Consider the following 12,992-nt stretch of genomic DNA (forward strand, 5'->3'; position numbering starts at 1 on the left):
GCTTTCAAGTGCTTGAGGTACAGTTTCCCCCAAACCCCTGCACCAATCTTCTTGAAACTTGGCAGGCTTTGTGGCCTCACCAGAGGCTACCATCCCTGCAGTTTTCACCCCCCTATGCTGTAACGCCTAGACATGACATGAGTTTTTCTTTCAAGAATATGAGTTTCAGTTCCCCCAAAACCCCTACACTGATCTTCTTGAAACTTGGCTTCATGCTCCCTGCAGAGTCTACCACCCCTGAAAATTTCATCTGAATTGGATAAAAAACAACAACGTTATAGATATTTTATTATTTCCCCATTATACCCTATGGCCAGATCTATGAGGTGGCTCCAAAGTGCTTTGGAAGCTCTGAACCACTTCAGGAAGCTTAATGAGGCCAGCGCCTCGATCTGGACATGGTGCTTTGGATGCCAAAGCGTCCAAAGCTTCTCCGGATCTGAAGCTCTATCCAAAGACTTGCACAGCCCTAATGTCACCCACACATCTCACAGGGCAAATTACTCTTACTTTTGGCAGGCAGATAGGAGCATGTGTGGAAGAACTCTGCACAGCAGGCAGATAAATAGGGCATTTCCAGAAAGTGGTTTCCAGTATATTTTGGAAAGCTGTTTCCTTAGCAGATCAAGACTTTACTGCTTGTTCTCATCAAGTTTCATCCTCGTTAGGCATTCTACATTAGTACTAGGTATGTGTTTGGCAGAAGCGTGTGTCTACAAACAAACTGACCAGCTAACACAGAACTACTAAAATCAAGGTAGTGCAGTGGTGCTCAACCTGTAGCCCATGGAGCAGATCTGGCCCGCAAAGCCATGCCATCTGGCCTGTGCAACTCCCCACAGATCCTAAAACTGAGCAGCAGGGGGAATGGTGGCAGGATCCCACTTGTAGCAGTGGGGGAGCAGTGACAGTGTTAATTGCCATAGCTCTCAGAACCATGTTAAGTAATGCTGCCATAGCTCCCCTGCTGCTAAATTTGAGATTCCATGGGGAATCCCGTGGGCTGAATGACATGGCTCCACACACTGCATCTGGGGCTGGTGCAGGGATAAAGATGGCATGCAGAATCAGGTTGGCATTGTGGTCAGATTCACCGCACAGGGCTGGGCTGGCATACTAGGTCACACCCATGCACCTGTGCTGACTCTGTGCTAGATCTGACCCACAGGCCAACCATATGAGCCAGATTTAACACACAGACTAACCCCACACCACTCATCCAGCCTGCAGGGCCAGAAGGTTGAGCACCACAGTGATGCACTGCAACCTGCAGTAGAGTTATACACAGTACATCTACAAATGGGATTTCCAAGGCATGTCAACTGTGCCATATATCGCCCTGAACTTTCATGTTCAATGTAGAATTCTTCAAAGAATCTGTCTCAAAGCATATATTACAAAAGAATTATTTGTTTTTCATGAAATAATGTTGTGTGTAAGCATTATGTTTTGGGTACTTAAGAAAATGAATACTATCTTTAGCATAAAAATGTACTCACAGAAATAGCCCTCCCACCAGAGTCAACATAGTCTATAAAGCCTACAGTTTGTTAGCTATATTTTTATGATTCTGTTCAACAACTAATTCATAACACCCATGAGACAGAAAAACAGTTCTATTTTTAGTTTACCAGAAAAATGGGATTAACATACCGATAGAGAAGACTTTTCTTCAATCATTGCTTTTACAAAAGCTAAAGCTTCTGAAGTAGCAGACCTAATATTGTCAACTCTCCCCTCTTCAAATCGCCTTATAGAAGCACTTTCATAGGTGGGAACAAGTCTCCCGTGGCATCTGAGAAAATGAAATAAGAAAACCAAGGAATCATTGTTTTCAGAGAATCATAAAGGCAAAATGATATAGAGGCTCAGTAGGTTTTATTTTTACAACCTTGATTTTATTTTTATGTAGTATTTCATTTTAATGATAATATAATTCTATACGAAAATTTCAAAAAAGATGGATGGTAGCTCCCTTCTAATACAATGAGCTGTAAGCAGTTGGGTATATTTTAGTTATATAGTGCTAGTAAAAGAAATATTTGTTTGTGCAAAAACAAAGCTAGTGAAACTAGAATTTACTGAAAGATATGAACAGCTGTTTTATTGGCATGGCACAATAAAATAATTCTGTGATTAATCATTTACTTACAGGACTAGCACATGTTTTATTGAAACAAGAAAGTATGCATGGCATGGAGCATGTGTGTGTATGTGTCTGACAGAAATTAAAATGGGAGAAGAATGCCATTTCATATTTAGATTCAAAGGTGAAAACAGAAGTGTTACTATGTATTTCTACTCTTCTGCCTTTGCAACTAGGTGTCTAACTGCTGTGCTCCACTGAAGGAATTTTACAAATCACTTTGACTTATTCAGACTGCAATTGAATCAGGGCTCCTGGTTACAGCACAATTGTCCTGGAACCGTAACCAAACTCAAACCTAGAAACTCCACTGAGATTTTAGCTACAAACAAGTTTGACACCTGCTGACTATGATAAGGTGGAAGACCATTCCAGGATTTAATTAGATGAGACTGGGAATTGTTGGTATAATGACCCGTACTGCAAAAAACCACACAACTGGTTTAGGCTGGAATTTTAATTGACCTAATAAGCTATGAATAATGAAGGCTTTAACAGTGGGAAAAGCCCTGGGTAACTCTTAATTTCAAAGCTTACAGTGTCCAGGAAAAGTCCAAGACCAGTTTGTCAGATGTACCATCCATAATGCTCTGCAGGAATACTACGTACTGTTGAGATACTTTGATAAAATCACAGTTGCTGTCTATTGGTGGAGAGGTGAGAGCATTGTGAGGGGATGTCCAGATCCTTGTGGGTCTGTGGCAGAGTTTCCTTCCAGAGTGCTGGCTGACAACATGGACAAGTGCTTGCTGAAACCCTCTTAATTGGTGGCTTCAGAATCGTTCTCTTGACACCTTAGAGTATCATGAATGAGGTGAGAGCCCATCATTCCCTTCACATACAGTGATGGTGAAGGTACAGGTGTTGGGGTATGGAAGAGAGAGGCAGGCAAAATGAAAGGGAGATTGAAAGGGGGTGAGACCAGAAAATGGAGTGTGAGTGGTAGAATCATGAATGTGGGCTGTTGGGTGAATTAGGAGGGAGGGAGTTGTAGAAAAAGATAAGGCAGATGATGGAAGGGAGAGAGATTGTGTACATGGGTTGTATGTTTTGCTCAGACAGTCACTGATTTCACACACATACAAAGAAATTAGAAACCATACTAGTGTAAACTGCATAAATTCCTTGGACCCAGCCTATATATGAAGAGAAGCGGCAGACTGGATCAGAATAATTTGTGTATGTGTTAGCATCTGCAGCTTGACTGTATCCATTTAGATGCCAGTATTCTTTCCCCAGGACTTTCCTTAAACTAAACCTTCTGCTCAGTCATACTCTTACTCAGTTAAAACTTTCATTTGTGTCCTCTAATTATGCGTAATTATGAGTGAGGCACAGAACTGGGTCTCATTTCATGACACTGTGCTGAATTTGAGTTATAACTTGGATTATAATAGAAAAATTAGATATGCAATTTTTATCGTCTTTATCTGCTACAAGAACTTGCTTCTCTTCAGGTTTTTTAATGTGTTGTAGCTTTATGATTACTACCAGAATATATGTATCGCTTACTCTTCTGGTTAATACAAATGTTTTCATTTCAGTTGAGAAACAAACATTCCAAATAAGTGGGATGCTACTTGTCAAAACAAAGTGGCTTCTACTGTGGGTTAAGACAGGATGGATTTCTATCCTGATTTTCAAGGGTCCAGATATGCAGCCTTGAGGCAGCCATAACTTGCTTTCATGCTAAAGAAAGAGTGTTTATGTGCACAGTGTAGGATTGGGCCTTTTGGACAACTGAGTTATTGCAGATTTGTTCTTGTGGTAATTTATTCCTATTAAGTAAATTAACATACCTGTAAAAGGCTAGCTGAAGTGCTACTTGAATGTAGGCATCTGGGCTAATCTTTTGTTTCTTGATAAACTCTTTTCCATAGTATTCAAAGTTATAAGCAATAAAATCTAGATTCTTTACTATCCTAAAAAAAAAATGTTGCTTTATTGCAGCAGAAGTTTATGAGATACAATTTTAGAGAACCTTTAGAAAACATTTTTGTATTTCAAAGTTTGCAATGTTTAAATAATGGCTAGACTATCAAATGCACACCATAACTTATTATGGACTTTCATTTTAAAGAAATGGCACCTTTTGTTTATTTAGAAATAAAACTAGTCCTTTGGTATCTGGAATGGTTTAATACCTGACACATATATGTTAGTACCATCTAATGTGATTGCATGGGCAAAAACATAAATTTGACTATCTGCATGTCTATATTCATTTTCTAGTGAAAGTCAGAAAATAGGTTGAATCTTAAAAACCACCATTTAATCTTGTTGTAGAATTCAGGTGTAGTCCTGAAAATCCCCCCCAGAAGAGCTAGCATGGGTACATGCAAATTACATTCTTTAATTTAAATTGTCTAATCAAGCCAGTTGTTTACCACTTTCTTATATACATTCCCCCACTTTTCTCATGCAGCTTTAAAAACAGAGGCCACTGTTTGCAATCTATGCAAATAATAACTGCCTTACTAGATTTATTTCCTGTGATATTTGTTGTTACTATATCTATATCTATATATCTGTCTCTATATAGGCTACCAATCCTGGTAAATGTTGAGCATCTTCAGTTTGTGTGGGAATTGAGGGTAATCAGTACTACTTTGGATTAGGTGCTGAAACGCATTACTAGTCCTAAGGCTCCACACTTGCAACAGTGGGTCATTAAAGCCATTGAAATTTGCAATACCTTTGAAGTTTTTCTGCTGCTGAAGCTATGTGTCCCTGAACTTCTGGAGAACATTTCCATCTTAATCGCCGTGGAGCAGGAAGCTCACTCACAGAATCAGCTCTGATTAACTTCTTACAGCTTTCCTTCCTGCAGATATGTGACAGAATATACATTAACAACCTGTGTGACAACCTGCCTGTTATGAAAGGTGCTCTTAGCATGTTCTTGGTAAATAATTACTTCTTATCCTGTCAGAGAAAAATCAGAGTGATCTCTCTTTGTTTTGCAGGGTCAGATATACAAATTCAGTAGGCCCAATTCTGATATTATAGTAGTATAAATCAAGAGTAATCCCAAAGAAACCAGTTTGGGTGTTTTCAAAATCTGTGATCTTAATTTGGGTTACTCGCTCCAGCCAAAACCTGGTAATTTGAAGGGCAAAAACTCCCATTGATATCAAGGCAACTAGAATTTGGTTCATTAAAAAGAAGTGAAAGAAAAGAAATGCTCTGAATTATAATCTGCATTTCCAGTTGTTATGAACCATAGTGAAGCATGCATAGCCACTGTATGGAGATGGTACTTCAATATTGGTTTGCAAATGGAGGTGAAGTGCACCTTGGCCTTCATCGGTTCTCATGCACAGGGCTGGTTTTTACCGAGTGGGAATTCCAGGATATTTGGAGGAGCTTCTAATTCCTTTTTCTTTTGGGTACCTGAATTTCTTTCAAACATTCAGAAGGCCAAATAAAGGTTTATGAGTGAAAATATATCTGGATCCTTTCTTGTTGTGGTAATAATGAGGGAGGACTCACATGTGCTTGAGCAAATGTTCGGTGCATTGTACCAGGACGATCCCATCAAAAGGAGAGTGTTCGCACACAGTACCACACACTCCATCTCTTCCCACTACAAACTGATGAGGGTAATACCATTACATATATGACATGAATAGGATCATTTAGTGATACAAACAAAGCAATATACACTGGCAACATAATGACAGGGATTGTTTTGCCCTGTTTTGTTATTGGAACGCATCTGGAACCTGCTGTCATCTAGAGGTCTACTAGAATCAGTGTGTTGGGAAAACTTCAGGTTACACTGAAAGACATGGCTTTCAGTCATTATATTGTTTTGGAATAAGTCTTGGAAAGTTCTTGAAATTAGCAACTTTTATTGATCTCAGTGGAAAATGGAATTAGCTCTTGCCCTCATGACAGAGTAAATCATCTCCTAAAGAGGAGGAAAATGGCCCTCATTTCTCAGTTTCTGGACATGCCCCCAGGCATGTTTGTGCTACAAAAGCCCCTTTATGGTCTTATTTTACTGTTGGTATTCATTTGTATCACACCACTCAGTGGGCTTTTAATTGGTATCTCTATCCTCTTTCCTTCAGCTCCTTTCTCATATTACTTTTCTCTTTTCTATATGTTATATTCTCCATCCCCTTTTATTCTAAATTTTAATCTCATACAGATTGACATAACGGGATATGATTAGCCTGCTGCTCTTCATCTTTACTTTATATTCTCTTTGCAGTCAACCAACAACAGACACTTTACACCAAACTGATTTTCCCACCAATTGTTGGTTGCCCTTTTGAGGAACATATTTTGTTTGGACATCTTTCAACCTGTTCATGCAGTACATTTCTGTTTTGTAAAAAATATCTAACCAAACACAAATAACTTTTTATTAAATCAAATATGAATGTCTACATAAGCTACTTAATTTCTAATGGTTACTATCCCGTTTTGAAAGAAGACAGATCGTATGTGATAAAAAGTCAATATACGAATATAAGGGCATTTAAAATTTATTGATGCCTCATTGAAAAACTTATAAAAATTTAGAAAAAAGTCCTATTGTGTGAAAGGCTTTCTATACTTTGTACATTTTCAGGAATTAAAATAGTATCTGTGTTTCTTAGGGTTTCCTCTGTGCCTGTTGTTTATTCCTTACATTAAATAAATTCAGCTCTCCGTTTTACTCTCAGTTTTTATTAGTGAATTTGATGATGTTAATGGGGGCAAAATCAAGTCATTATCCTTCATTTATGACATTAATTAGTGGCTGTGGAAGCAACAAGGGACTATGATCAGAAAGGAGATGACTCATTATTAAAAGAGTGTGTCTGCTGCTGATCCCATTTCTACTGGCCCAAATCAGGAATGACTACTGAAATAGAATTACACTAGTCTAAAACTGGTTTGAGTAAAATCAGAATAATGTGCCCTGTTTTAATGTAAATACCTTTAGCATTTTAAGGAAAGAGCAACAGGCATCACAAACATGAAATGGTGTACTACAAAGTTATATAATTATTATAATGGCATAAAACTATGCTATTTTTCCTGGAGTTTTTCATGAGACATCAGCAGTTCTATCAGCCTGATAAGTATGTGATACATGACTGCACAGTGGATCCTATCACAAAATGTACAAATAATAGTGTGATGTTTTAAAATATGACAGTCAAACCATGGTGGTGAAAAAGATTTGAAAAATCCACACTTCCAAGAAGAACTCCCAAAATGTCATTTTATAAATAAATGATCCATAACTGAAGGCTCAATACCTGGTTTAGTAAAAAAAAAAAAAGCTATACTATACTGTTACTGTTTTTATACGCCAGAAAAATTGTGTAAGATGAGGAAAAGTTGGATGTTCATTTTCTTTTCAGGTTCCTAATTTAACCTTTTTCTTTCATTTGGTCTGGTATAAATGTATTTCTGCATGCTGGACTCTGAAGGAGATGCATATTTTTTCAGGTGCCTGGCTAAATGGTAACTTAACGAATTATAAAACTGCATGTGTTAGAAATGATAAAGAATGTACTCCGACACCTACACCTTTCATTCCCCAGGGAGATCAACAATCTTGCTTTCTTGTTGGTATGGAGTCATTCTAAGTTTCAAAACCAGTTCTTCCCAGCGTTTTCCTTAATACGGTACTACTTCCAGTCTGTTAATTTCTGGTATGAGTATCCTGCCTTTACTAGTGGTCTATGCCTAAAACTCCAAAGGAAATGAAAGCCCTCTTTAAAGTGCACTGCTCAAAGATGGAATGTCCATCATCTTAACTCCTGTGATGATCACCCTGATATGTGGGGCTTGAGTCTTTAACATGCATAATAGTAAGTATGTGTTAGCGTGCAGCAAGGACTTACCTGCATGGGTTTGTCATACCAGCGATTGGCACCATTTTTATCATCGCCTCCGCCATGTAGGAGTTGCAAAGCCATGTTTGTGTCATTGATTTCCATCCCACTTGGGCTGTCCAGGCATACCAGGCACATACAGCGTTCAATCATGTCAAGAGAATCTCGATTGGTAGAGTCTGTGGATACAACATTAAAATGTTTACAACTCTGTACTACTGTAGCTGGAGGGCTGCACAGTGCAATCACAGATATCAGATGCAGGACATTTTCTTCCCCTAGGAATTCAGTCTCTTGTGCTTATTTTGCCAAATAACTTACAGTAGTATCAACCTCCAAAAATTATCCACCCTGAAAATGGGGTCCATTTCATTACATTGTGGGTTTTTTATCATATTATTTTTTGCATAGTGTAGATATATCAGTTAATTTTACTCCCATCACATTAGGAAATATTTGAACACAGTGTGCTTATATTGGTTTGTTTGTGTTTTTTTAAATTGGGCTGTGACCTTTTACCTTCTTTATAATGCATAAATACAGGAATGAGTTATTTCACATTTTATCAGGTTTTAACTTGGAAGTAATAGGAACGTAGAGGCTTGCCTTCTTTGGAAAGCTTGTTTGAGGTACAGGATATTTATTTTGATCTCTTAAGCCCTGAATAGCTGGTTTAAAGGTATAGAATCTTTAACAAGACTATTTGCATTTGAAGTCATGTTATTCATTAATTGATATTAAATTACTGTTAACACAATCAAACAACCCCTCCAAAAATTTCAGATAATGACTGCAACTTCCATTTCCTTGTAAGAGCTCAGCTCTCACTCTTGCTTCATGCAATGCTACTGGTAGAGCTGAACAATATTTTTTGTCACATATGTGGTTCACTGAAAAACGCAGATTAGGTTTACCAAAACTTCTGCAAATCCCTGCTGTTTTTGCCAAATAGTTATGGCTGAAAAAACTTATCAAAAAGGAAAACATCAGCTACTCAATAGAAACAGTAAAACATTTCTGGTTTTAATTTTGAAGTTATATTTCATTTCAAAATTCACTAATATTTAATTTTATAAATCTAAAGAAAACAACAAGCAACAGCAAAACACATTACAAATACCATTTTTCTGCTAAATTTTTGTTTCATCAGGAAAACCAGAACCATTTCTGTTTGAGAACACATTAATCACGTATTTGCACAGCGCTAGTTATGCTACTTTTGTGCTAGCTCTCCAGTCAGCATGTAGTGAAGAGGAAGAAGGCTATCCAAAAAGACCAGGAAGAAAATGGAGGCCAAGAAATATTTTGGGATATTGAATGAGGAGGTGCTTCATTGGCCCATTCCACAGGGCAGCTCCAACAAGAAACAGCTGGAATCCATTGGCTGAAACTACCAAATAGTCTTGTGCACTCTTTGCTTGTCCTGGTTAGCTATTACTCTCAAGAGTAATCTCGCTGGTTTTAGTTACCTACAGGTAGCTTTAGGAAAAGACCCAAGGCTTGCCAATATCAACAAGTTGTTTAAAATCTGGACCTTCAAATCCGTGTAAGTTCCTAAAGAGACTTTAGTTGAGTAGTGGTAAGTGATGGTATGTATACGTAAAATGCATGTTAGGAACCCATTTCTATATCTTAATTTTCAAGCCAGGTCTTCTGTTAAATTTAATTCCTCGGTAAAATGTATGGCACACAGTAAACACTGAGGTCTTGGTTGCTGTTAGTTGTCTCTTAAAAGCATCATGACATTTTTTAAATAAGAATAGATCTTGCTGCTGTGTTTTGAGTGATAAATCTCTTCTTTCCCCACTGTGCATCATTCTGAGTTATGTCAGAAGACCCTGTATTGTACTGCTTTGTGTGCAGTATTAAGTGCACTAGGATCTTTCAAGAAGGAGGTGCTACATAAATGTCTGATGTTATTTTTGTATACAGAAGCCACCTAGTACTTTAGAAGCAAAAACTGGCTGAAGAATTAATTACAAAATTGCCTTCCATGTTTTCTTACAGTTCAGTGTTTTGCTTATGTGACCTGACAGGCATATATATTTCAGCATGGCTGCTGCCTACCCACCATCACCTAATATTCAACTTTTACTCTGACATATGGATTCAGGGTTCCTATTGCTTAGGTTTAGATGAAGTAAAATGAGGCTCCTATGTTAGAAAAGGAGAAGCAATGGGAAACTGTCCTTGCAAATGAACCAGAACACGTCCAGAGAGGCAATCAGTCAAACACTGACAAGTTTATCATGTAAAGCAGAAAATGAACTGAAAAGAAATTGTGTACTGAGACTAGGGAAGGAAAATATTTCAGGAAGTAATGAAAATAAAGGACTAGCAGAGGAAAACAAGAACAATTTATCTTGTTACCCCCTTACCAAATATGCTGGTTTACATTTAATATAGGAAGTCAAACTTCTTAAAAAGCCTTTTTTAAAAGGAAAAGGTAGGAAGGGAGTGATGGACCAAACTTAGATAATGTGCATGTGAGGCTTCAGCAGAGTTATACTTGCTTACACCAGATCTCAGTTTGGATTTATGCATCTGATTAGATCTGCAATATGAACTCACAATTAATTACTGTATAGGGAGGGAGATGACTGGTATCAAAAGTTCTCCTTATGTCCTTCACTGATATAGAAGCAATTTTTCTGCTCTAAATTATTCTGATATTTGTGTGAGGTCATATAATGGAAAGCAATTCATTTGAAAATAGGGGTATTAATGGTGTTTTCAGAGATGATCTTAGTAAATATTCAGGAAATGGCAGAATGAGCTTCAGCAGTTCTCCCTTGCTTTTCTTCCTTTCCAATGGAATGACCCTAATATAGCCAACTCTTGTGACTTTAACTCTAAGTTTTACAATATTTACTGTTTTACTTAAAGCTCAAGTTATGCAAAAGGATGAGAAGGTAACATTCATTAAAATGAAAATATTTCTGCCATCATAAGGGCAGAAAAAAGATCGAGATCATGTTGTTGATGTATCCTGGAGGCTTAGGCACCAAAGGCAAGAAGGATTTTATATTCCAAATCTCATGATTTTAAGACCATCTTGTCATTTCTTAAGGTTTGTTTATGAATTCTAAGTTGTTGGGATTGGCAGTCTTCCTGCACTGTCTTCTAGAAACTCAGACCAATAGAAAAATAGGTTCAGCTATATCAGCTCTTCATGCAAATGTTAATGCCAATTTAGCTGAATGGGGGTTTCTTTCCTCTTGTTGCTTAAATTTGCCAATTTGATAGTTACGTTTTTTTGATTGGCGTGTTTCTTCAATTCTTTTCTCTTCAACCATTGATGTAACTGCAGTTCTAAAAGGAGCAATAAAACTAGGACGTGTCTGAAATGAGTCCTGAAAAAAATTTGAATGCTGCTATATCTGAAGCAGTATCATTATTCATCTGGTTAAAAAAAATTTCTGAGTCTAGCATATTGATAAAAATATGCTTTGATTTTTTTGTTTTGTTTTGTTTTGTTTTTTGTAATATTGAGATCTATGAAATTGACCCATTCAGATTTAGTAATATTTTTTTTAGATTTTTTTTTTAACCTCAGTGTCACTGGTAATGGTTTGGCATTGGTTAATGGCACAGTGTCATGGGAAAGAAAATGTTGACAATTTTTATGTTGGATGTGACCTGTTGAATTCACTTTTCAGTACTGTGTATCCTTCATAAATTATAATCAAAGGACAGTTTGGGAAGTGATTAGGAAGAAATACATTTGGATGAAACAATATAATTTGCTTAAGTTGCAATGTAAAATGGGTATGCCTTTCTAGCATAGATTCATATTATATTGTAAGCAGAGACTCTGGAGGAGAACATTTGCAAACCAGAAAGGAAAAAAAAAACAGATGTGGAAGAAACTATGAACAATCAAACAAAAGGAGGTGGCATTCCAAAGGAAATACTTTGTTTCTGTCAGAGGTTGTAGTTATATGTAAAAATGTTCACTATTTGTTGTATGCAATGGGGCATAACTCTTGTGTTCAGCAGGCTGAGTGTTTGCATGGATTTCAGTGATCTGTAGAATGGGAAACAAAATATGAAAAGCTGAGTATTTGATTAGAGTAATTCTGCATTTAATTGAGAGTAATTAACTGTCCTCTCAGTGAGATTCAGGTACCTATATTTCCTTCTTTCCAGTGTCTTATTAGATACCATAGAACTATCTATAAATTTTAAACATATAGGGTGCTTCTACACACTGTCCTATGGTGATGTTATTACTGCACCATGCTTTAGTACTTTCTTTTGGACGTACTAAAGCACAGCACAATAACCACCCATGCTGCACCATGTGTGTGGCACAGTTATTTTTAGCAGCTAATTCGCTGTACTGGTGTACTATAATGAAGGAACGCTGCTATGGCAAAGTAGCTGCTGGTTACATGTAGACACCCATAGACACTATGTCACCATAGCACAGCTTTGTGACAACATAGTGTTATGTGTAGACATACCCATATAGAAGGAAACAGAGCCTAGAATTTTAGTGAACTTTAAGCAGGGAGTATTTTTTTAAATAATTCTGAAATGAGGTTGGCTGCTCCAAAATACAAGTAGTAATTTATAGATAAGATTTATTTCCATATTGTATCTATAGAATTCCATACATTTTGAATACCAAAAATACTGTAGTATCTTGAACTACATGATATATTTTCCTTCAGTGAAACCTATGGCAGCACTAATTCAACAACTGACAGTAAAATTCAACATGGAAAAGTAAAAGAGGTGGTTTTGACTTCTGAGGACAGATTCTAAGACACATACTTTTTGTCTTTGAGGGCATGACATGGACTAACACTTGCATGCATCACTAGATGGCTTTACCTGTGAAAATCCTGTTTGCCCAAATGGGTTTGCATCTCTGTTCCAATTCCTCCACATGCAGATGCTGCAATCTATCACCTGAACATGCAGGTGAAAACACTTGAAAAAGTTTGCAAGAATAAAATTGCATGCCCAGGCACAGAGGCTGATTTTTTTTTTTTTTTTTT

General features: G+C 37.2%; 1 protein-coding gene across 1 annotated transcript in view; it reads right to left on the minus strand.

Annotated features, from left to right (window-relative positions):
- Positions 1-12,992, minus strand: part of CHAT (choline O-acetyltransferase) — a 61,790-nt gene that overhangs the window by 28,345 nt on the left and 20,453 nt on the right. The window contains exons 7-11 of the mRNA XM_019502283.1: positions 7,996-8,165; positions 5,639-5,739; positions 4,842-4,970; positions 3,946-4,068; positions 1,654-1,795 (exon numbers count right to left, since the gene is read on the minus strand). Coding sequence (XP_019357828.1) covers positions 1,654-1,795; positions 3,946-4,068; positions 4,842-4,970; positions 5,639-5,739; positions 7,996-8,165 — 665 coding nt within the window. The remainder of the gene's footprint in view (positions 1-1,653; positions 1,796-3,945; positions 4,069-4,841; positions 4,971-5,638; positions 5,740-7,995; positions 8,166-12,992) is intronic.

Source organism: Gavialis gangeticus, unplaced genomic scaffold (genome assembly GCF_001723915.1).
Source record: "Gavialis gangeticus isolate Ggan-Ray unplaced genomic scaffold, GavGan_comp1, whole genome shotgun sequence".
NCBI classification, from domain to species: Eukaryota; Metazoa; Chordata; order Crocodylia; family Gavialidae; genus Gavialis; species Gavialis gangeticus.